At 30.2% G+C, this 26,709-nt stretch overlaps 1 protein-coding gene across 10 annotated transcripts in view; it reads left to right on the forward strand.

Annotated features, from left to right (window-relative positions):
* The first annotated feature begins 563 nt into the window (after positions 1–563).
* Positions 564–26,709, forward strand: part of LOC139488217 (myosin heavy chain, non-muscle-like) — a 49,103-nt gene continuing 22,957 nt past the window's right edge. For 2 of the 10 annotated variants that reach the window (XM_071273688.1, XM_071273697.1), the window contains exons 1-16: positions 605–1,431; positions 2,567–2,723; positions 6,931–6,958; positions 14,125–14,248; positions 15,034–15,066; positions 16,719–16,736; positions 18,845–18,937; positions 19,648–19,711; positions 20,175–20,273; positions 20,799–20,942; positions 21,525–21,620; positions 22,001–22,119; positions 22,673–22,825; positions 23,727–23,756; positions 25,611–25,781; positions 26,332–26,496. In XM_071273688.1, coding sequence (XP_071129789.1) covers positions 1,078–1,431; positions 2,567–2,723; positions 6,931–6,958; positions 14,125–14,248; positions 15,034–15,066; positions 16,719–16,736; positions 18,845–18,937; positions 19,648–19,711; positions 20,175–20,273; positions 20,799–20,942; positions 21,525–21,620; positions 22,001–22,119; positions 22,673–22,825; positions 23,727–23,756; positions 25,611–25,781; positions 26,332–26,496 — 1,848 coding nt within the window. In that variant the 5' untranslated portion in view covers positions 605–1,077. Of the gene's footprint in view, positions 1,432–2,566; positions 2,724–6,930; positions 6,959–14,124; positions 14,249–15,033; positions 15,067–16,082; positions 16,119–16,718; positions 16,737–18,844; positions 18,938–19,647; positions 19,712–20,174; positions 20,274–20,798; positions 20,943–21,524; positions 21,621–22,000; positions 22,120–22,672; positions 22,826–23,726; positions 23,757–25,610; positions 25,782–26,331; positions 26,497–26,709 lie in introns of all 10 variants that reach the window. The other 8 variants (XM_071273690.1, XM_071273689.1, XM_071273691.1 and 5 more) reach the window with 8 other exon arrangements.

Below are 26,709 nucleotides of genomic sequence, written 5' to 3' on the forward strand. Positions count from 1 at the left end.
AAAGTACAGATTTGACATTGTGGTAATGTTAAGGATATTTACTTTTGTTCCAGCAGGAAACAATATTTGGAATTGTTTCGCTATGATCTTCTATATAAAAAAAGTTTCCAAGGGAATTTCTGTGAGGCGGAAAAAATATTTGTTGAAAGCCAACCCAGCAATTAAGATAAGGACATCAAAACCAGCTGACTCTGACTATTAGAATTAAGATCTTATATACGCTATATGTCACGATTGTCACAAAGTTTTATTAAAAAGATACAAAACTCTGTTCACTAAGTTTTGATCACGTTTATACTTGGCTAAAAAATATCATAAAGAATAAAATAAAAAACAAAGGATAATAAACATAATTCCGACCCTATTTTACCCTGGTTCTATTGTAGCAGACATATAATACAAATTTTTGATGTCTCTGTTTATACTTGTACTAACAGTATAATAGTCCCAGTTTTATCCGACACAAACAGTTGTTATTTATTAAACTGAGACAGCCAAGACCGTCGAGGACTCAACTTCCACATGTGACAATAGTATTGATCAGTTCCACTACACCTTTTTCTATGATATCATAATGACATTGCCGTGCGTAATCACAATTTCCGGGTTAGACCATGATATTTTGCGACCCAAAGAATGTCATTGATCATATAATTTAATGTCTTTGGAATTTAAACGTAGAAGGGGCGTGTCACTAATTTATTTTTCATTATAAGTTAGGTTGTGTAAAAGAATATTTGCTTGTTCAAAATAGTTTTTTATGTGACAAAAAGAAGAATTGAAAACATATTCACTCAGGAAACGTTTATTTTTAGCACATGAACTTTCCCTGTTGCACCTAGGAGTCACGTGACTACTCTCTGATTCAAGTTTTCTCGTTCTTTCAACCAAGGCGGGCGGCGGCCCAAAAACAGATTTGAATGTGTCTTATAAGTGTAGTTTTTTGTACATGAAAAGGGATTATATCAGTAATTTAAATCTTAAGGATAAAAGACATTTATTTAGCTTCAAGAGACATTGAAGTTTGCATTACTTTGGGTAGTTTCTTTCTGAAATAAAAGGCCGACAACATTGAAAATGGCGGACGACCCTTACGGAAGCGTGAGTGCACAAGAGTTGCAGTATTTGGCTGTTGATAGAAATACTATCAATGATCCTATGATCCAGGCAGAATGGGCTTCCAAAAAATTGATATGGGTCCCCCATGAGCAGCATGGATTCTGTGCTGCATGTGTAAAAGGCGAACATGGAGAAGAAATGGAAGTGGAGTTGGAAGAATCCGGAAAAAGAGTTCGGGTTCACAGGGATGATTGTCAGAAAATGAATCCTCCTAAATTTAACAAAGTCGAGGATATGGCAGAACTGACCTGTCTAAATGAGGCATCTGTATTGTTTAACCTGAAAGACCGGTACTACTCTGGTTTGATTTATGTAAGTAATGGATATTATATTAAATCAGTTGGCTTGGTATCATTTTAAGCTGTCTCTTGGTTGAAATACTGATATCAATGTGCAAAAAATGTATCATAAGACGATTTAACAATGACTACGATATAAAAAACCATTTAGTTCTCTGCATTAGGTTAAATATAACCTATCACTATTTCTTTGCTACGACTGGACAGCACAGGGGACACACAATCATTCTCATTAAAATATCTGATGCCATTGCCTTTAAAGTGTCTTAAACTCCACAAGAGGGTAAGATCTATGCCTTCTTTAATCATACACTTGACATAGTCTGACAGGTGCGTAATTCTGTTCATCTGATCAATATTACGTTCAAGTACTAAATTATACACACCAAAAAAACAAAAAGCACAGAAAAATTAAGCAACCCAGACCATGATTGGTTAGGCAGCATGACCGAGTAGTAGTAGTTTACCAGATGCTTGCTAGATTCAGTCTTCACCTACCAGTCCAGATTTGTAAAACTGCTGTAATAATTATCTTCACATAGACCTCCAACTTGGCAACAAAAGTGTAGTCCTTTTTTGTCAATATCATATGATTCAGTAGAAAACTACAATACATCGATATAAGAAGATGAACATGTATGCATGCATAATGGTATAGAAGTCAACTGTGTTAAAAACTGGAAAACAATCTTAACAGAGGTGGTTGCATGGCAAATGCCAATTCAAATCTGAGGTCAATTATAGTAAAGTCCTGAAACTAGAAATTAGTGTCATTGTTAGCTGTTGTTAGATAAATTACATTAATGTAAAAAAGAAAGGACACTTGCTTGCCCTAGAAAAAGTTTGGTAAAAGTCAGTTAATCATAGAATTTTATCCACTAAAAATTCATAAGCAAGACCAGGTACTCAACATTATTTTAACCACAATATGACTACATCCTGAAGTAAAGCTTCAAAGAATTGATTCTTAAGTTGTGCTCTTACATGTACAGTGTATATGATCTGGTTTCACTATAAATCGAATTGCATGCAATCGTATTATGTTTTTATAAACTTTTTCTTGTTGCATTCAATGTACACTGTAGATACCATAATTACTACACAGGTAGATGTTTTATAATGAATTATAATTGATTCTTTCTTTTCAGACATACTCAGGTTTATTTTGTGTTGTTGTAAATCCATACAAGAGATTACCAATTTACACAGATAAAGTAATAGAACTTTACAAAGGAAAGAAACGCCATGAAGTCCCCCCTCATGTGTTTGCCATCACAGACACCGCATATAGAAGCATGTTGCAAGGTAAATTGTTAAGACACTTTTCTGTGCCAGTCTAATGATGGGTTTACATTTGAATTTATAGGCTTGCTGTCCTTGTTAATCTTGTGCCAAAAAAGGCAAATGTTTGCACTTAGATAACAGTTTTTTAAGCAGTGTTAAACAGATTTTGTAGTAACATTACTTTAAATAACTACAGTGTCTTTCACATGTCTAGTAATAAAATAAAATCTACGCCTCTATCCTGAAATGAGCCTCGCAAGCCATATTACAAATGTAATTTTAAGACAATCTATTATGCAAGTTTTGCAGTTTACTTACCAGTATTGACCGCTTTTTTGCCAACATTGTATTTTATCTTTGTGTCACTTTGACTATGAATTTGTTCTGGCTTCATATCCAAAACTTCTATTTTAAACCAGTTTCAAGATTTCATTAAAACTTACATGTACATAGCTAGTACAAATGTATACATATACTGATATACTTTTATGGCATTATACTTTTTGTGTTCCAAAACAAAAAGTAGACTTTGTCATATCTACAAAATGGGGTAGGGTAGTCATCTTGTATGTGCTGGTGGTATGAATGTATCTTTTCCTAAACTGTAAGATGGATTTCTGTGAAGTTGAAACTTGGTCTATATTTCCAACATTTGCCCTTTGTTTTGTTTTTGATGAGATATTTTTGGGTGCTTGCATTTACATCACTATATCCACATAAATCAGGCTATTGAGTATATGACAAGTTATACTGAAAACAATTGAGTTGTTCCAATGTATCTTCTCCATATTTGGTGTATAAAGATTTACCTTTTAGACCATCGAACATAAGAGGCACATCTCTTTAAATTTAATTAATATATGTGTTATATCCTTTACATGCATATTAATGTAGTCAAGGCAGATTTAATATGATGTTTCAGTTTCTGATTAAATGCATCCTATAAGTATAAATGTATGCACATACATGCACAGATATAAAAATAATAAGTAAGGAGATATATACAATGTACATGTATACCCACGACAAACATGTTGAAACTGAAATTTCCAATTTTCATACACTTTGTTTACAAAATGATTGAGATTTACAATTTCTAGGTAATAAAGTATTCACCTGTTTACCTTGTATCTGTTTAGCTAGGTCATTGTTATTTGTCTTTAATATTATAAGCATTTACTAATAGATTTTTATAGTAAAGATCATTATGGTCAAATGGTTAGCTTGATTACTTGTTAATTTCAATAATGTTTGAATCTCTGTAATATGTAAATGTTTACATTATTCTTATGTAAGAAATTTAAGAAGTTATTTAATGACTAGTTTATTATCTGTAAATGTTTATTTCTGACCTGACATTTTAATCTGACATTCTCGTTTTAAATATTAACAGATGGATGTTCCTCTGTTGATTTATCTGGCAACTTTATCAGATTTAAAGAAAAAATAAAAGCATTCCAAAATGACATGAAGGGTTTAAAACAGCTATAAATACATTTTACAAGAAATAAATGCACATTGATGTATGTGCATGCAGTGAATGCTTTAAAGTTTCCATACACACTTTTTGCAACTAAAAGTCCTCTAGTAAGTCTTTGCTTTATACATGTACTTGAATATATACACATCAAGAATTGTTTTTGGCTGTAATAATTTTTATGCCCCACCTACGATAGTAGAGGGGCATTGTGTTTTCTGGTCTGTGGCTCCGTTCGTTCGTCTGTGCGTCCGTTCAGGTTAAAGTTTTTGGTCAAGGTAGTTAAGGATAGTGCGAGTGGGGCATCCATGTACTTTGGACACATTCTTGTTATTAGATATCATTTTACATTTAGTAATCAATTACAGTGTAGATGGAGTTGTCCTTTTTATCTTTTTAGAAATTTTAGAAGAATTGTCCATCAGATTGACCATTTCTTTAATCATTGACGGGTTATATTTTCAAGACCAATGGCCAGTATATGTCTCTTTCATAGATGTTATATTCTGATAAATATTCTTTGAATTATTTTGATAAGTATTCTTAAAACTTATTTTTAGATTGCAGAATTTATATATTTTTGCCATCTGGTATAGGACTGATAACAAATTTCGAGAGGGATTTGAAGAAAACTTTTAGTAGACTTAAATTTTTTTGTTAAATTATAAATTTGTGATGATGATTGAAGACTGGATACATGTAGTGGGATTTCTATTTAAAAGAAAGTATGCATGAAAGGCAAATGTACAAAAATGTATATTGCAACCTTATGTTTTCTTTACATGAGTTGTGCTACAACCACATTTCATATCTTCCTTTATTAAATTAATCATTACAAATAAAATGCTAAACCTTGTTAAGGTTATTCTTCAGATAATAACCTACTGATACATGTACATGTAAGCAGTTCAGCCTACATGTAGTACATGTAAGGATAGTAATGTTACTACTTAAATACTGGGTCAAGAGATCAAGTGTCCATAGTCCTATAAAAGATGAGTTTGGATCTGTGAGATTTGTTAAAATCAACTACTAATTGTTGGATATCTTTAAATAAATGTATAAAATGTATGACCCTGTAAACATTTTATCTTTGGGAAATAACTTAGTCCAATTAGTTGTCAAGCTGTGTTGATCTTAGGCCCCATGTGAATGCGATACATGTACATGTGAAATGTAATTGTTGAAAGCCTACATGTACCGGGTAGGTACAGGTGCAGATCAAGCCTTTATTTGTAAAAGTTCTGGTTCCTATGTCAGATGTTGAGGTAAACGTCTGTATAATATATAAACAAGAGTAATTGTTTGTACACTTATCAGGTATGAAAATGTTATCTCTGGAGGAATGTGATAAAGTTTAGGTAAGAGGATGAGAAGGTTAGATCAATCAATACTATAATCTAAAGTATAATAAAACAGGTTCTCTTAGTGTGTAGAGCAATCAATACACTAATCCTAATGAAAGTTTACAGGTACATCTTCAAGGCTTGGCTTATATGTACTTTTACATGTAGTATGTGTTGAATATTTAAAAACTGATTTTGTTGTGTCCGTGTGATATTTGAAATTTGTCCAGTTTCACCTGTACAATTTTCTATTTTTTCTGAATAAACATCAATAAAACACTTCAGACAATTTTCTCAGAAACTGGAAGGAGTATAATAATAGACAACAAATACATAAAAGCATATGTCTTTCTCGAAGATAAGATTCTGTATGCATTCCCTTAACATGTAACATCATAAGATAATTGTTTTATTAGAAGCCATATCAGGAAGCCTGACATAAGAAGATAAAGTTCCTGTACACTTAAAAACACTAAATACTTATTTAATCAACTTCTTCAAGTATAAACTATTTGTCAGTGAAACTATTTAGCCTGAGGGGAAGTTGTCTTCCCAGCTTAGCGAAAATATTTCCTGTTTGTTCATGTATAGACCATACTTTCACCTTTTAAGTTGTTTAAACATGGATTTTGTAACCCTAGAACACTTTTGCTGAATGAGATATTTTTATTTCAGACTTGATAATTTTTTTTTATTTAAATGGCCATGCTTATTATATTTCTATACATACGTGTAAAATGTAAACTCCATCCCTAAAGTTATTGCTGAGACTTGTTACGAGAGAGAAATTCTGCCGACACATTCATTTTATTTTACAAAGATTATTGTTTTCACAGTCTGCAATAAAATCTTTTCCAACCACTAGTCCAAAGACCAATATTCAGACATTTTCCTTACATGCCTAAACAAAGTTTTGCAAATATTTGGATAGAATTTGTTTTTCACTAGTCTGGGTCATCTGACTAGTGGCTAACAGTGCAAGCTGGATATTAACATATAAATATGCATATTTCTGTAAATACTTGTCAATAAAAAGAACACTAAATGAATTTACTTTCCCTCACCAGATTGATTGCTTTAGAGTTAGAAAACTGTCTTTGTTTACTTATTCATACACCTTATCACTAGTCCTGGCTGACCTGGCCGCTTGAACTTTTGATGCATACAACAATCACTTTTCCATTGTTGCGTCAGATATTATGTTTTATGACGTCAAAATTTTACGTGAACCTGTGTGATATCCAGTAATGGCGGACAAATAGGGATAAGGTGTATTGTTTTTAGGGGTACATTTGTATATGACAATACATGTATATAACTTGTAGAACAGAGTAACAGGGTTTTGTAACTTTGACCTAGCAGTAACTTTTGGAAATTATTGAATGATTTGCTTATTTCTTTTCAGATAGAGAAGATCAGTCCATTCTTTGCACGTATGTATTGTATGAAATAAAAACATATTTCACTGATCTTGAGAAATATCAGATCTCTCAAAGAAGCTTAAATTATATATCTGTGAGGATTTGAAACTTTATAAGATCCTGACGGCCTCTTTAGAGATTAATTCTTAAAATATAAGCGTATACTGTTCGACAGTTATTTTTCAACCAATCCCAGTCACGCTTTCCAAATAGACCAGCAAAACTTAAGTTTGTTCCTAAATAAGAAGAATCTAAATAAGAACCATATTCATTTGTTAAATTTGTCAATGGTAGATTTTGGAAGCCATTGCAAATTAGTGGTTGCTTTTGGACTGGACTTTTTTTAAGCGAAAACCAAAGCGGAGAGATAACATGTTTATCTTTTGTTTTATAACATTGTTTATCTCACAATTGACCTTTTAAAACTTCCAGATTTCAATGCTAGCTCTGATCACTTGGTTCTGTTGATCTCTGACTTTTTTGACAAATAATTTTTCAAAGAAATTTGGTTTTGATATATCTGGTGATCGCAGTTCAATCTTTCATTTTCTGGAATGTGTTTCTCTTGGACTTATTTGACAGCAGATTTGTCTTATGACAATGATCTTCATCCTCCATAAAGTCTAAGTTATTTATGATCTTTTATAAACAAAATGATGTCAATGTCATTTTACAAGAAGTTTTTATAATAGAAAAGCTCCTATATAGAAATTTATGACTGATATAAAAATATTATATTTGTTGACTTGGTATGATGTAGCTTTGGGCTGAAGTGGTCTCTGTCATAACGGTTATTCAACCTATACATGTAGCCAGGTACAAGAGTGATTAATGATGACTTGTTTTTACTGAAAATACCGAAACTTCACATTTTGGACATTGCATTGGAAAATCATTCCAGTGTCTTTAAATCAGTAACCACCACTTCAGGCTATACATACATGTAACAAACTTTGAAATTTTAACTTTTTAAAAGATCCTTACATGTAGTATTATTGTGTATTTTTCACTAGATGTTTTTGCAAAGTTGGAAAAAAAAGCCATATACATTAATCAAAATAGTCTCATTAGCTTTTGGCTTTAGCAGACCTTCTTGTTGTCATAGTTTTAAAACTTTACATATTAAGATAAATGTTAGAATAGAAGTTCTAAAAACATATCCTTATCCTTGTTAATTGAAAAAAAAAGGTGTTTATAAACTTTCAAATACATATATATGCAAGACAACTGTGATTAAAAATAATGTAAAGACAGAAAAATCTTCATATGTTTTATAATGCACTTGACATTTTCATTTCAGTGTTGGTCATTTTGTATCGAATAACATGAGCATGTTAAAATAACATATCTAATTATATACCCTCTAAATACCCTATTATTATTCTTGTTTATATATGTCATAGTAAAGCCCGAAGGAAGAAGATCTTAATTGTCAACATACATGATTGTATTTGACCCATTTTAAAATAATGACCACTTAAATTTAAAGTCTTAACCGGCTATTTGTTTATGGTCATCTCACATTTCAGACCTGGACATCCTAGATATTTTGCTGAGCTTTTAAATTAAATCTTCCAACAAGATAAACTTTTGATAGTTAGATTGCAAAGGAATGTATATGAACCACACCAGCGTATTATATCTATGATAGGTCTAATTTACACATACAATGGTTACATTGAAGCACTGCCATGGACCAAATTTAAATGTGTTTGATGTAGTTTCAAATCAATCTACTTGAATTTTGTTTTGAACACTATCAAAATACTCACTATTGGGGGAAATAAAACATGTTAATTGAATGAATTCAATGGAAATTACTTAGGCCTAGAATATTGAAAGTTTTGCAGAAAAATGGATTAAGATAATTGAAATGATAGACAAGTTTTCTAGCCATATGGCAAAGGGTATTTAATCATGAAGGTCACTTTAGGAATACACTGTTTCTGGTTGACTTGAAAATTATTTTATAATCAAAAATATATGAAATAAATGTTATTGGAAAAGATAAATATAGTAAAATTTATAAACAAACTTTTAAAATGTTTTTTTTTTTATGGTCCATTGAAATAAATATATTATAAACTTTGCCTATCATTAAATTTGCATGTGGTACACAATAAAAGGGTGTAAGATGATAAAATGATAAAGGAGTCATTTAAAAATCTAAATTAAATTTTATTCAAAATGTTTTTATCCATATTCATAGTCCAGACTTGAAAATATTTTGCTTATCCCATAAAATAGACAAACATGCTCTCAGAATTATTCAAGCATTACATATAAAGCATATATAGTGGTTGACATTCCAGAAATACGTCACACAATATAATAAATATTTAAATATTCTTGATCTAATGATATAATAATAATGGGTCAGCTGTGTGTCTTTTACCTTTAACTGATAGTAACGTAATGACTCATTAGTAAGTCTTGCCTTATATGGAAAAATAACTACCGATAGGCAGGTAGCACGATAGGCAGGTAGCACATCTGCGGTTGAAATGTTGACGAAACTTCTATCAACCACCTCAGTGTTTTATGGTTCTTATAACAGTGACATATCACTTTGGGTCATAAATTATTACAATTTCATGTTGCACTTATTTTTTTATGTCTAGATTTTATCTAATGGGATGTTTACCTTTAGATAAGTACATTCATGACTGCTGTCATTTGTGTTATTGAAAAAAGGGTTAAACTGAGGTAAAAATTGATTACACATGAACTTGACAGACGACACAAAATGTAGTGGGATGATAGTCCTATTGAATAATTAATTGCCATTTTAACTATTCAATGAAAGGCTAGTTTAAAGTTTTGTGAAGATAAATTTATAAAAATATTGTCTGGAGAAATAAGAAATTAAAATTTCAATTGACCATTGGGTGCGTTTTGAAAAGAACCATTGTTATCTCTTTCCATTCAGGCTACAGACAGGTGAAAAATTCTGAAAACACTCCAATGTACTTAGACTGTTTAAATCCTGTTGACCAACCCTTAAGCCCAAGACTTGTATTTACAGGAAAAGATAGTAATTTATAAAAATGCAAGAAGAGAAATAGTGTAAACTTTAGTAAAACTTCATACCTATAATAACAAAACCAAGGAAATAAGTTTTTTTAACAAAAAGTTCTAAGACAACCATTGTGGCACTATCGGTCTTATTGTCTAAGTTGAAGCAGGATCTTTATGTCCTTCTGGAGCACCTGAGACCACCCTTAGTATTTGGTATAGTTGGATTCTGTTGCCCAGTCTGAAGTCTTTTATGAAGTGGTTTGTAGACTTATGGTCCTTGACACTTGTACTATTCTTGAGTTATATCCCTTTATAATGTTATATGCAAGCAGGGGCATCATCTCTGTCGCATGGAAAAATTCTCCATTTATTTTTCATTTAAAAGAAGATTATCAATAGCAAATAGATAGCAAATATAACAAACATTTAAAAATTTTATAATATAAAGAAGCTTGTTGGCCTTGTATATGTTTTAAAGCGGACTTTAAACAGGATGAAGAAAATCACATATTTCCTTAATTATATTTTAAACCTGTGGTTAACATGGTTGATTATCTATAATCACTTTGTTCATTGGCAGCATGTTTTAATTTACAAACGGAAATATTGTATGTTTTCATATCCTTTTTCTCTTCTCAGACCTCAATAAACATCCAAATGAAGTGGTGCTCATATTCAGGTGTGTTACACCTTCAGCAAGGCACGTCTACTGCATCCTGCATAAATCTGTATCAAATATCTATGTCCAATTCCACATCTATCTAAATAGCCTTGTAAATTTAGAATTTGATCAATAAAGGTTGTCACTTTCTGACAATGAGGCTGGTAATCAATCTAAACTTAATATCACATAAGGTATGGAAATGAAAAGAGCTGAATCTGCATTTAATCAGAGAATTGGTTCCATGTCTTCATTAGAATAGATTAGCACCTACATCAAAGTCATTTTACTGATGATTGACTGGAAATTGATCACTTTCATCTGGTATTGATGGAGGGATGATTTTATATCTGTTTGAGCACCCTTATCTCAATCTTTTCATATTTCATATTGTTAGGAGAATTTTATGATATTTGTGACATCCAAGTGTTTAGTAAAGTGATGATATAGGACTTTCCCTGTACTTTAAATGTCACAAACAACATTGTTTACAGCTAAAAATGTATGTTTATGGTTTAACAATGACCCACATGATGACCTTTTTACTGTGAATGTTGATAAAAAATGCAAATATTGGCTTTTTCAGAAAAAAAACAAACATTATCTATTTTCTGATCTGTATACAAATTTAGGTCGTAAATGGTAATGATTCAATTGTTGTAAAGATTGCTATCATATTGTGTGTCTCGTTTGTATTGTGTGTAACAGGTGCCCTATGAGGTTAATGGAATATTGTTTTAAAAGTACTTGACTTTAAACCTACTTGAAACTCTTAGTGACTTGAGTTTAGCTATCCCTTGTAAAGAGCAACATGTCATTGGCCAACCAAGCTAAAAGTACAGGTGTATTTATTTACCCAATTTATAATTAAATTTGTAGTCTTGTGGTAAAATTACATGTATTTGACAAAGTAAAGTAGATTTCCCCTTAACATTTGTATATGGCATCGTCTAGTCTTATATTTGAATTGTTTTTAACCTAGTTTTTTTGTATAAGTTATGTAGAAAATTAGATAAGATTCCGTTTAGACAGAATAATGATTCAGGATATGATTTGATTCATTGGTATTAGATAGGATGTTGACTCATGTTTATAGCATACAACAGATTGTAGTCTGTCATTAGGAGTGTAATAGTAACATGTTATATGTAAAGATCATATGTAATTAGGTCCTTCATTAAAATACTAATTATCATCTTTGTTAAGAAGAGAGACATAGATATATACATGTTGACACCCTTTGAACTCTTGTGACTTTAGGATGGTAATTTAAGTTAGGATGAATAAATACATTGAATTGATTGGTTTATCGATTATATAAAACAAATTCCCTTTTAAAAAAAGTTCTGACAGAATTAGATTACATATTGATTGACTAAATAAGCTAGTACAGTATTCTAGAGGATGTGAGTGCACTTAACCTCTAAGTGATTTCTCAGTGTTTATAGTCAAATAACTTGACTTGAAAAGACTTATGATTTTTCTAAGGTTCTACATAACATCAAATTGAAGAACATGAATTGTACTTTTATTTTCCGTGAATGGTCACATGATACCCCTGTCCCTCCTTCATCTTGACTCCCTTTTATCCTCATACCTTTGAATTTGTGCTTCATGTTTATGGGTGTTTGTAGGATGCCTTTGATTATCCTGCAGACTTAGTAATCAGCTATTTGAAAAGAAATAAAAATAGACCAAATGAGAAACACAATTCAAAGAAATATTGATTTAAATGATTCTCAAATGCCCATCCCTTATAACTTCCTGCAATTGATAAATAAGTTAGCATTTATTCTATCAGAGAAACTTTTTTCTGGAGTATTTTTTAAATTCCTTGCAACGTTTTCAATTAAAATGTCAAAAATACAAAATATGTTATATTCCATGCATTCATTAATAGCCCATGAATCTTGACATATTAAATATGAAATGGCTGTTTTATGATAGAAAAATATAATTTATATGTAAGATAGCATATTATAATTATATTAACTACACCTGTGTATACACTACAGGTTCTAAAAAGATTGATTGTGTTCTCATATTTTCTCATTTATTAACCTATGTAATAGACATAAAAAAATGTGCAGGTCATTGGACCCCTATAGATTATAACTCTTGTGTATTCATAAAGGATATTGATATTTAAATTGTACTGTACAGTTTAAATTCCCTGAGTGGGCTGAAATTTGTCTGTTGTAAATAAGTTACATGTCAGATTGTGCATTGCATATTTACATGTCTGCCCATTTAAAATTGACTATTCTATAAGACAGACCTGGTTTTTATCAGAATTTATAACTTTATGTTAACACATTGGATCACCTTTCATGATTGTTCATATAGTTCTGTTGATTAAGCATAATCTGCTTTTGAGTGCAAGTTTTTATTTTGCAATGTTAATTGTTCATCATATCCTGCTATTTTTAAGTACAAACTTCATCTGCAGACATAGCAATGTTTCCCTAATTCTGATCAGAATCACACAAATGGAAGTTTTTAACGACCTTGACTGGCTATACAGCCCTTGCACGGACGGTATGATCAGAATCCCAGGACCAGTTGATTATTTATTTATGATCCATATTTGGTCATTTAATCTCAATTTGTGCTTAATTGGTAAAAAATCAATTAGGGAGCCAACTTTTTCATGTGTATTTATGTCTTTGACATTATGAAATAATGACCAATGAAAGAGAAATATGAGATTGGGAACAGCTGATCCCTATAGGTAGTTTTGAATGCCCTGACAGACTATATATGTATAAAAACAATTCCCTGACAAATGACACCACCTGTATATTAAACAACTGTTAGGTTTTAATGTTTTCTGTACCTGGTAAACATATATTTTAAAAGCTGTAAATTCCACAATAATGTCTTTGTTGTCATTGAAAAATGCTTGCTGAATGAAAGAAAATAATTATATTTTTGTACACATAATTGACATCTGTAAGCAACATAACTTATTCAAGTTACGTAATACAGTTAACTCTGGTTCAAACATTTTTAACTAGCATTCTGAAGTTTATATGAATGCCTGGTTTAGAAGATTTTTACTTTATAATTCATGTGTCTGGTTTACATTAGGTTGCTTTTTTTCCCTTTCATTTGAATCGGTATTTGAAGTTGTGAAGAAGGAAAATAAGCTGGTTCAAATTACAATTAAACATGAATAAGAGCAACATCTATATAGATCTTCTTCAAGAATACCATTATTGCAAACAAATAACAGGACATGTTATGTTTTATAGACGTTCATATTAATCACACATTTCTTGGTTTTATAATTTTATTCGTCCCCCCCTATGCCTTATCCACACAATAAGGACTGCCATGAAATTGCACAATAGTGTTGAATGTGAAGTTTTACACCAATCAATCAAAGTAGACCATGTCTAAACCTGAGCTGTATTACGAATGTATATCAAACCATTGGTGTGACATAATCTGAACATTGTATTGCATGTGTTTGTATATATATTCTTTTATTTTGTAGAGGAGAGTCTGGAGCAGGTAAAACCGAGAACACTAAGAAAGTTATCCAATACTTAGCCTATGTAGCAGCATCTAACAGAACTACTTCACAACAACGTTCATCAGTATCTAATTTACATATACCCGTAAGTATATCAGCTTGGACGGTTGATGGTTGTAGCAAGTCGTGGTTGGTTTGGTTTGGAGTGGATTTGTTTTGATTTAATCTTATTAACGACAAACTGAACTATATTTACAAAGGAAAAAAGGGGAAGCAATAAATCTAATCTTTTTGGGAATGCAAAGTTTTAAAACTCATTAAAGAAGGTTCATTTTCACTATCAGTTTTTCTGTCAAGATAACTTTTTAAGTTATAATGAATGCAGATCCTACAAGATTCAGTTGTTAAATGTTGATGGTGTAATGTATAAAGCAACTTGCTATTATTACATGTTGTTGCCTATGAATTCACAAAAAAGGAGCAATTAGTTAAGAAGTTTTAGTTTGCACATGATTGCCAGTTGTATATTAAGCACATTGGTTATGGGATATTAGAAACAAATTGCTGTGATAAATATATTCGTATCGTAGAAATAGTAGATTTATGCTAATTTGTATTCAGGCCTCTATATTGAATGGAAAAGTAGTGGGAATATAGCTTTTCTGCCAATTAGCAATTTTTAAACATGTCTCTTTTAGTGCCATAGTGGTCTTTGAGTAATGAATATTCCTTGCAAAATTGTCATTGAGTATTGAATTTTGTCTTTCATAATTGTCCATGAGTATTGAACTAGCCTTTTATCAGGAATGATTTTACCACAAATATTTTGTTCCAATTTAGAAAAAAAATCTGAAAAAAGTCTTGTATATCACTGGTCCTTTTGGAGAGGTTTGAAATTCTTTACAATAAAATTGTGCTGTTTATTTAAAGGGTAGTTCAAGTGGGTCAGATCACCATCATTTGGTAGGTGATAGTAGACTTTTATGTTTTAACCTTTAGAACTGTTTCATTCAACAAGGGAAGTAACTGATTCTGCAGGGTATTTCTCAGCTGTTGAAATTTTTTAGTCTTATCTGAATTAGAGAAAAAAAGGACATCAAATTTCTAGTATATTTTTTCATTACCTGTAACCCTGCAAAATTAGATATTCACAAACATAAGTGTATGTTGTTAACTAAATATGTCCAGATTTATGTCTCCATATTGGTGCATGTGTCATAAATAGTTCAGTGTTTATCAATTGCATGTTGTGTTAATAACATGTGCAGTTGTCGAAAACTAATGTTTTAAAACCCAAGGATATAAAATTACTCATACATATTTGTACTCAAGAAAAAATGCACGCATCACAGCTTTTTAAGAATGGCTGTTTGTGTATGTAAAATACTATAAGCTTTTTACCAGGTGAGAAATATTGAGATACGAGGTGTCAGATATGCTTTTGATGAGTTTAAATTCAAGATTGAAATATACAAAATGTAAGTTTCAAGGTCACATCCCAGTCATTCATTTTGTCTACTCGAGCTGCTATTCAACAAGTTGGTTAAAATTCCAAGTTATTACAATTATGTAATATGAAATTATCAATGATATGCATTTAGTTTGGAAGTGCCAGAGGATAGGTGCCTGATTGATGTAGAAGAAAGAAATTTAATTTTTGGTCTGACTCATCATACACCAGTATACAAATTTTCACAGTTCATTAGAGAAGGAATATGCTATAGGGAAAAGTTTTAAAAATATCTATATTTATAATAAATTGTAAGGAAATATTTATATCAATATCATAGTTATCTGTTCTCATCATACATGCTAATGATTTAAATCTGGTCTATTGTGGCTAAATGTTTCAGTGAATAAAAAAAAAATAGCTATCAGAATGTCAATTTTTGTTACCATTTCTGTACAGTCCTACTTACCTACAGAATGTCATTGTTTGTATATAACAAAGATAACGTTATTTTTTTGTTGGTAAATAGTCAGGGACTACCGGTACTAGTAATGCATTCGTACAGGTGAGTTTAACGACGTCTGCACGATCTACATAAATGTACTGAAAATCTTGAACCCGATATTTAAACACTGTTATCTGAAGAAAATATTATGCCAGCTCATTTTCATTTTGACAGTGAATCTGACAATATCCTACTTTCATCCCTGGCATATGAACATGACGGAATATCTCAAACGTAGCATGGTACAGCAGTACAGAATGCATGCGTGGCTTTGCTTCTTTTTTCTTCTCTCATTGTGTGATAGAAGTAGAAATTAAAATGGAAATTGGTTTTAAAAAATATTGGCTAGTTCACTACAGCGCACATCTGTAATAAGTAAAGAAAAATTATATTCTTCTTGATTTATTCGTTAAATTTGACAACTTCTTTTAATTTTTATTATGACAACTTCAAATATTTATAAAACTATCTTACACAATTTTCCATGGATAATCTATTATATAATGTAATCACAAATCTGTTAAAATTTCTGATCAGTAAAGCTTACTATATAGTATTACATTTCTTGTTAATGAAAATATCAGTATATAAAGCATGAGTAAATTATTGATTTTGTAAAGCATGAATAATATTTCTTGTTTCTTTTCTGTCTTGTGATAGCACAAGGATGTAAACCTTGTAAGTACTTTTTATCAAAGGGAGACAACTCTTGTTTGAAATAATCAAGAGGCATTGAACACTAAAATGATTTTATGAAAACTCCAACTAAGGTTAGGTGTTAAAATCCACCAGTGTTTAAGGCCTTTAAATCGTCCGGGAAATTGAGATTTGGACTGTAGAAATAATTTGTTGACAAAAGAATTTTGGATTAACCCATTTTGTCCATTTTCAAATCCTGCTAATGAATGTATCTATGCCTTTCCTCCCCAATTCCTGTAAACGAGGGAATGGAGAGCTGAAAACTTTCATAGATTATTTAAAACGGCTTTATGAACCTGCAAGGGGATATTTTGGGGGTGGTATCCCATAGCAAATACTGACTTTGCTATTTTCATCTAGATATTTCAAACCAATCAATCCAATGGTAAAATTATTGTGCAACTCTTATTTATTTCATGATGAAAGATACATATTTAAGGGTGTTTCAAATCCCAGTTTTATGGGAAAGAGGTATATATCTTTAGACCTGAGATTACATCTACAGTAAATATGCCTTGGATGCTCAGTCCTAAAACATTTATATCTGTCACCTGTTAATTTCAATGCCTCTTGTTGTTTTTAAAGTGCTCTAAAATTGGTGTGCTTGTGTAACATTTTTTTTTTTTAGTGTTACAAATTAAATGTTAAACAAATTTGCATTGGAAGGTCCATTGGTGTAAAAGTTGAATCGGTCCCATTATTCTTAAAATAAAAATCAGAGTTATTCAGAGTATTTGCCATAGAAACACAAATCACAGTGGCTCAGAATTTTAATATTTGAACAAAGATAAATTATTTTATTTTGCACTTATTCTTGCAAACTTAAAGAACTATGACCAATTAAATATTCCTTGGAAATTATCAGTTCGTAATAAAGAAAAGGATCAAAATAAATTGAAAAGAAAGGGCAAGTGTCTACCACTGGCACTTTAAATTTGATATCCCATAAAGCTCCCAATCGACACTATCAAGTAAAGGTTCAGATAAGTTTTATTTAACAATTGTTATTGCATAAGAGGAGACATATTAAATCTGTCTACCTTTCTTTAAAGTAAATGCTAAAATTTTCAATTTGAGTTGATGGATTATTTATGTGTTTGCTTATTGTGTGAAATTTTATAAGTGAAAATGTTGTTTGTCAGAATATATTCAGATAATGTTAATCCTTGATGTTTATGGTAAACTGCAAATCAATTTGCATGTTTTAAAATTTCGTAAACTTATAAATGAAAATTTATTAGGTGTGTCATCTTTAACAAGACCACAAAACTTTCATCTGACAGTGATTAAACAATCAAAACCACACACACATGTATATGGTTAATCATTATTACAAACAATTGATTTGTTAATTCATTCATGTCTTCTAATTTCTAAAGAGATATGAACCACTTGTAGTATTGTCTTCAATAATTTGAAAACAGGTTGATAGTACCAACTTAAGGTTAATTGATTGCAATATGAAACTTTTAACAACATATATACTCAAATTACATTAAATGATGTAAACAGGGCATTTAAAATACAATAAACATGAAGAAATATGACAGCACATAAAAAAAAATGAAATCCGATTTTTGAGAAAATAACATGCAAAAAAAACCCAAAAAAAACCCAAACTGAATAACTCCTGAAAACTATGCATGAGAAATTATGTAAATTTGTATTTGTTTGAAGAAAAAGTGAATGAATATATCTTGCATCTGTTATTCTAACACCTGCATTCACATGTGTTTAATTGTTTCTTGTAGAAAATCAAATCTTTGGTATTTGTTGTTGAATAAGTGATTTGTTTTAGAAATTATCAATTCAACTCTGCATGGCTCTGAGGGAGAAAACTATGATAATGAAGTATTACCTACGGAGAATGAAAATGAACAAATGATATTACAAATGATTGTTGTTTATTACCGTAAGAATGAATTGCCTTCCACGGATGCCAAAATGTTCTGAAGAATTTATATTTTTGCTTCTTATTGACAAACTGAGACTGCAACCTAACAACAAAAAATACTATTAATACTGATGTTAAATATTTGTGAATTTTTTATTAGAATATGCATTTATTTTTTGTTTTTAAATTTTAGGGAGAATTAGAAAACCAGTTGTTACAAGCTAACCCTATCTTAGAAGCATTTGGAAATGCCAAAACCATTAAGAATGACAACTCATCTAGATTTGTAAGTAAAAGTACTTTAATAAGGGTATAATGAGACAGCAACCCAACAACACTAAACCAAATGTAGTTTAACACTTAAAACCTTTAAAGACAAAAAACTAAGACATTGCCATCTATTGTCCTAGAAGAGGGCATAACAAAAAATAAGTTCAGAATAAACTCAGTTTTAATGATATAAACATATATTAAAGCAACAAAATCACAGCTTTATGTGAAACATCAATACTTTCAATAGTACTACATGTATATCGAAGAAAAGAAAGCTACTGTTCAATGCTATATTCTGTCTAGTGAAACAATATTGGCCTTGCCATCAAGTACCAGTTTTCATAATGAGATATATGCTTATACACAGGAAAAATTGCAACATATGTTTTTCATATGTTTTCAAAACATGAAAAACATGAAAATCAAATGTTTTTCATATGTTTTCCACGTTTTCAAAAACATATGTTTTCATGTCGGGCCTAAACATATGTTTACATTTGTTTTCAAACATATGAAAAACATATGTTGCAATTTTTCCTATGTAGTTTCAATATGTAAATGACTTCAACACAATTGTGATACTTCCTGTAAGGAGATCTTTTCTAGAATATGAATAATAAAGAACATATGAAAAAGCCTTAAATATTTGGAACAAGATATGTGGGTAAAGTATTGTTACAATTTTGTATGATATAGGTTTAATTTGTATGTTTTATATTTCAGGGTAAATTTATCAGAATCAACTTTGACTTATCAGGTTACATATCTGGAGCTAACATAGAGACATGTATCCTTTACATTTAATAAAACTAGCACTGTAGGGATGAGCTATAGAACAGACATAACTCAAATGATTTATTTTGAGTTGGTATTGATTGAAATTTTATGTCACTGGTCATTTTCTGGGTAGACAGAAAAAGGGGGAAAATTATGCATACAGAGAGTATTTTTTTACAAAAAAAACTCATTTACCTTTAAAAAAAAATAGAGGTTAACATAAAGTTGCAAGTGTTTAGTATTAGTTGTTAATTATTGAATTCTGCAATTTGATATCAAAGATCTTTTCTAAATACATTTGTAGTTTTTGTTTTTGCTTAAATATTAGTATTTTATTACCATTTTAGGTCCAAAACAAGATGGTTATGCTACCATTTAATCTTTTAAGTAGAGGGCAATGAAAAAGGAAATGATTTTAGTCTTCTTTGTAAACTACATATAGTTCAGCTTTTATACCTTAACCAAATGTACAGATCTGTTAGAGAAATCAAGAGCAGTAAGACAGGCCCCTGATGAGAGATCCTTCCATATCTTCTACCAGTTCCTTACTGGTGCTACACCACAACAAAGAAGTAAGTCACACTAACACAAATAATAATACAATTATATTAGTCAATATGACCTCCATCCATTAAATATGTATTCTTAATTTTAAATTCCTATCATGTATAGCAGCTTGCAAATAAAAAAACCTAGATATTTATTTGACTTTCACTCTGTTAACTCCCGATAAGTTTTTTTAAGAAAAGAGTTATCTAACATTCATAAAGTACATTTTGTTAAACTTTTTAGAGATGTCTCATATTCAATCAGATTTAATTTCCAGAGAAATACTTTCACAGACAAATTTTTTAATTACTGCTTTCTTATCAATGTCAAAATCAGAAGTATTAAAGATATTTTCATCATTCTTAGAAAAGCTGAGTGGATAAACATCACAACAACTAAAAAAGAAACTTATCCCTGAAGTCTAACTTGATTACAGCATATCCAGAGGTCAAATTAATCAGACTTATATTAGTGTTTGCTGATCAAAAATAACATTAATAAATAAACACAAATATCTTTTCTAAATTTGAAATATTTTATTTTTCCAGAGGAATTCCTGTTAGATGACTTTAAGAACTACCGTTTTATGACAATGGGCAGAGTACCTGTACAAGGTGTTGATGATACAGCTGAGTTCAGATCAACAATTGAAGCCATGACAATCATGGGAATCTCACCTGAAGATCAAGCAGGTACTTTTGTAGTGCTATTCTTTTAAGAAAATGAATCAAGACATAACAGATGTGGGTGTTGTTGTATATATGTAGTATTTGCTTTTTTTTAAAATCACTTTTTGTTAAGGGTTGAAATTCTATATAAATGAGCTGATCATATTTGCTTCTGCTGTGGAAAAAAGCACCTGAACATTTTAGTGATGATTTTTTTTTTTTGCAATTCTGGAAAGGATTATTTTTACAACAGTGGAATCTTAATAAGCCTTTAGCATTCTTTCCTCACTTACAGTTAGTGGTATCAAGTTTATAAAGTGAATCAGAATTATTATTTTGTCAGAACAAATAAAAAATTGTTAATTTATTTAATTTTAATTACAAAAACAGTAAAATGTGGGACGATGAAATGCAAAGCTGTGATAGTTCCCCTTTAAAACAACATGGTCAATCTTCATTAATAAATTGAAAATGAATCTCACTATGGTATACTGGTTTATAAGCAATGTTTTTCTTCATGAAACAAACCTTTATAGATCAAATGCACTTTAAACTATAAAATGTCAATGTTTTAAATAAGACAATATTATATACTTATATTTTCAGCCATTCTGAGAGTTATTTCGGCAGTACTTATGTTTGGTAATATGACATTCAAGCAAGAAAGAAGCAGTGATCAAGCTACAATGCCTGATGATACAGGTAAGTTATAGTACCAAAAATATGTGTCTAATAAAGGAACCTTCAATGTATTGTTTTTATAATGGCTACTAAAAATGTACAGGCAAACCTGTATTGAACACATGTTTTTCTTTGTGATTATATTGGTTTTATTAGCTTTTATGGAAATTAGGATTAGGTACAAATATTAAGATGACCACTGAAAAGAGTTGAATTATATAGAGAAGGGTTTGGGTGTGTCTGAAAGTTGCTGTAAAAGGTGGGTAATTGTTGAGACCGGTTTGACTGTATATGTCATTATCAAACAAGAATGGTTTTAGTATTACTTGTTGATTACATGAAAACCAAACTTGTGTATACTTAAATTATTTCTGTTTCTAATTGCTACTTTAATTTTTCAGTTGCCCAGAAATCATGCCACTTACTTGGTCTCTCAGTAACGACCATGGTCCAGGCATTCCTTAGACCTAAAATTAAAGTTGGTAGAGATCAAGTTACTAAGGCCCAAACCAAAGAGCAGGTGAGACACAAATAAAAAAAAATACTGATATTTAACCCAAGAGTAGTCATTTCTATTAAAAAGACAAATGTCTTCCTCTACTGCAAGATTTTAAACTTTGATTACTCACCTGTCTTCAGTATAAAAACTGGCTAGTATTGAATAAATCCCTGAAAATGTAGATGCTGAGTAATGTTTTATTGTATACTGTGTCTTAGTTCTTAATGGAAATAATAGATACGTTGAGAAATGGATGAAGAAATCATATATCAATTTAATAAGTTAGTTTTGTGATCAATTTAATTTGTGACATTTTAGAAAAAAAGAAGAAAAATAAATGAAATTTTCATCAGGAATTTGTCAAACTTGGTTCTTCTCTAAAAAAAAAATGATTGTGAAGTCTGCTACAAGAGGACTTTACATAAAAGAAAGTATCCAAGAAATAAATAAGGTTACAGTAGTTTTACCTCAGACTCTTGAAAGGAAACAATCTGGTTCATAACATTGATTTCAACAATTCATCATATTCATTTTATTTTCAGCCATAATCATGTTCATTTTTGCATTTTGCCAGGTTGAATTTGCAACAGAAGCTATTGCCAAAGCCTGTTATGAAAGAATGTTTAGATGGTTGGTAACTAGAATTAACAGATCATTAGATAGAACAAAAAGACAGGGAGCTTCATTCATTGGTATCCTGGATATAGCAGGATTTGAAATCTTTAAGGTGGGTTTATATTCTATCTGTAGGCTCATTTTCATGTGTACAGTATACAGACATAAGATTAGGTGAAGGACTATATATTGTTATGTTATACATGTACCTATTGCTGCTGTCCATAAGCATATTGTTTTAGTTAATATTTGTGGTCATGGCTTTTGAGTATTAAAGGAAAATTTATGATCAAAACCTTATTTGTAAGATTCAAAGTTTAAATTCTAAATCTGCGAGTTTTTGAGTGTCATGTTAAGGGGAATATCAAAAGAATTTCCTTGCAGGTAGTAATATTTGTGTAATTTTTAAAAGAAAAACATTGACAAAGACGAATTCCATATTTTTATTTAGAGAGGAATTCACTCTTATTGAAGAGAATAGATTTTAAATTTCTCTTGGCATACTTGTATTTCTTTAAGTTGTATATAATTTTTATTAATAAGTTCTAAAGCTCAAAAGCAGATATATTTTTAATAAGATGTGAGACCAGATGGAAACCAGTATAGGTTAGTTAGTGTGAGATTTAAAGTCAAAATAGGTCTACAGATAAATTGTGTTTATTATTTATTTTTTGATTTTTACTATATAATTAGTTAGAAATGAGATTGTAATTAATGTTATGTTGCTGTTAGTCATATTTATCAGTAGTATGTTAAAGAAAAAAGAGCAGAAAATATATCTTTATTAAAACAATGTATGCTTCTGAAAGGTCACAGTCAACAATAGTTAATTGGTTACTTTCCAATATATTTTTTTATGTTTTTTTTTTCAATTAAAATTCAGGCAGGTTGCAATTCTATCCAAGGGAAATTTAAAACAATTTGAAGAAAGGTTGACTGTGACAAAATAACACATGTATATATATGTATATTAGACATGTAAACTGACATATGTGTTGTCTGTTTACCCACAGCGGGCAGAAGGCAAGGTAACCAATGCTCCGGTAAATTTGTTATGATTTGTTTCTGAAGCATGTGTGTTATAATGTCCAGTTTTGTTTTGAAGATAGACCTGCTATAAACCTGCTGTTAAACTTGGTTTCTAATTACTCTTTTGAACATTGGCTGTTCTTTTTGTCTGTTATATCAATTCTAATATTTGTATTAGGCTTTTGAAATTACAAATATTTGACCTGAAGCATCATTGAAGAGACATATGTTGAAGTGCACATCTTGTGCAGTAAAATTGGTACTTGATAATTATCAGCTATGAATTCTGCTCAACAACCATAACATTTTAAAGTGAAATAAGTGTGCATAGTATCCATTGTTTTATAGCAAAATTGTTAAGTGAATAAACTATTGCAGAGGTTTATAGCAGGAAAATAGTGACTCTTGAACTAGGTAATATTTAAGCAAATGTACCAACCCTCTTCCAAAAGTAAACTTATGTACCAGTTATATTTTTCCAGTACAGCCTTATAAACTCAAGAAAGTGTATTATTTAAATAATTCACAAATCTTTATGCATTGCACTGTATATTTTTGATTTTGGGGAAATTTTTGTTAACCACTGAGAAGAGACATCAAGCCATATAAATTATAGTTTCTCAATATACACTGAAGTAGACTGAACTTTTGTAGTTGTGTGTGCGTGTGTGTATTAATGAGATTGTGTATTGTCTCTGCTTTATGTATCTTGATAATTTAAATATACCTAGAATAACTGACTTCAGTAGACTATTATCTTAAAAAATTGCTCAAAACAAATTAAAATATAATTGATCAGGAGAAAAGGTTTAATGACACTATTATTAAATGATATATTTGATAAGAGCAAGACATAGATGTGTGTAGTGGAAGTCATGACTTACTAGGAATGATTATGGACCCATAATGTACAGAAATGTTTTTCCTCAAAGAAGATATTTCAAATTGCTTTTTACCTTAAACAGAAAGAGTATTATTAATTTTTGAGGGAGTCAAAATAAGAAAATTAAGTCTTTGGTCTGGTTGTTTAATACAGGCTGACCAAGGAAATTCTGGCAATTCATTACAAAATTCTAAAATACTTGTAAACCATAAGAATCTGTAGGATCTAAGATTTGCTAATTGTTCTAATTTTACTTTTGATGTTATTTGTGATTGTCATAGTTAATAATTTTATCAATGTGTTTTATGGCTGGAATGCTAAATGGATTTTTTTGTTTAGGATTTTATACAGTGTTGTCAGTTGACATTAAAATAAATATAGCTTTTTTTTTCGTTTTATTAGAATAATAGTTTTTATTTTATTTTTTTACTTTGAATGACAAACTAACATTTTTTTATATAGAATCTAATGTCCTTTTTGACACAACAAATAACAGTGAAATAAACTGTTAGAAATTTTTTGATATTTTATATATTTTTTGATATTTATTTTGTAATTTTGAATCTGTACATTTGTTAAGTGTTGAATTGCATGGAAAGGCATGTTATGTTCAGAACTCAAAGAAAGTTTTTAGTGTGTTTCTGAAAACAAAATAATATAGTATTCTTTATAGTTAAAAAATTGTATGGTTGCAATATGGCAAAGAAATTACTGCTTTTTAAACAAGTAAATTTATGATTAGAATTACATTCTTAAAAATTCTTTTAGAAATATATTCAAATGTAGTTTACTACAGTTTTTGGTGAATGTTCACTAAACAAAAATCATCTTTTAAATGTCACTAATATAATCCTCAATGAATTAAGTTTGAGTATTGAGTGTATATAATTAATGTTAGTTAAATGGATATATACTAAAATTGATAAGTTTTAACAATGATTCTAAAAATTGGCCTTTTTCTATAATTCTCCCTTTTATCTTGCAGATGAACTCCTTTGAACAGTTGTGCATCAATTACACCAATGAAAAGCTTCAGCAGTTGTTTAACCACACCATGTTCATCTTGGAACAAGAGGAATACCAAAGAGAAGGAATTGAATGGAAATTTATTGATTTCGGTTTAGATTTACAACCTACCATTGATTTATTAGAAAAGGTTGGTGGTATTTAAATTTACAACATTCCATTGATTTATGAGAAAAAGTCTGTGTTATATTAGATGCACAACCTGTCATTTATTTATTAGAAATTGTTGGTGTTATTTTCATTTTCACTTGTTCATATAGACAGACAGATAATTGATTGAAACATACAAAGCAAAATCAATAAGATATTTAAACATGAATTTTGATATACACCTTGAATTACTCCTAAAAATGAATTCAAATAAAGACATATTTAAAAAAAACATGGAAAGCGAAAAAAAAATGTTGCTTATGTTTGCAGATTATAAGTGTGACAATAACTGCCTGAAATACACACAGACATGAACAATTTTCCAAATTCTAAGAAGTTTGTATTTAATCCAAAAAATTTAGAGATTTCTGTTGCCAATCAGGTATCACACATTTAAGGATATATCTATTATGATAATGTTAAGATTGCATATTATAAGTTATTGATGTCCACCTTTCTTACCTCAGATTTCTTATGTAATTGAATATTTTAGGTAAAACAGTAAACTAAATGAATTTTCTTTTTTATAGCCAATGGGTGTTCTTGCCTTATTAGATGAAGAGTGCTGGTTTCCTAAAGCTACAGATAAATCTTTCATTGAGAAAGTTGTTTCCCAACATTCCCAACACCCCAAGTTCAGAAAACCAGACTTCAGGGCAGACGCTGACTTTAGTCTTATCCATTATGCTGGACAGGTATTGATTAATGTTTAATCTTTTTTTGTTTTTCCCTGGTTTATTTTAATGAAGGAAATGCCAAATTGACAGTTTGTTATGTAATACTTTAGGACCTTTACATTTTGGAAAGTAGTATATTGATGATTTCTGGCTAAAAATATTAAATAAGGTACCTCTTGGAACCTATAATTTCAGATGCTCATAACAAAATAATGAATATGAATTTAGACC

Source organism: Mytilus edulis, chromosome 9, assembly GCF_963676685.1.
Source record: "Mytilus edulis chromosome 9, xbMytEdul2.2, whole genome shotgun sequence".
Lineage (NCBI taxonomy): Eukaryota > Metazoa > Mollusca > Bivalvia > Mytilida > Mytilidae > Mytilus > Mytilus edulis.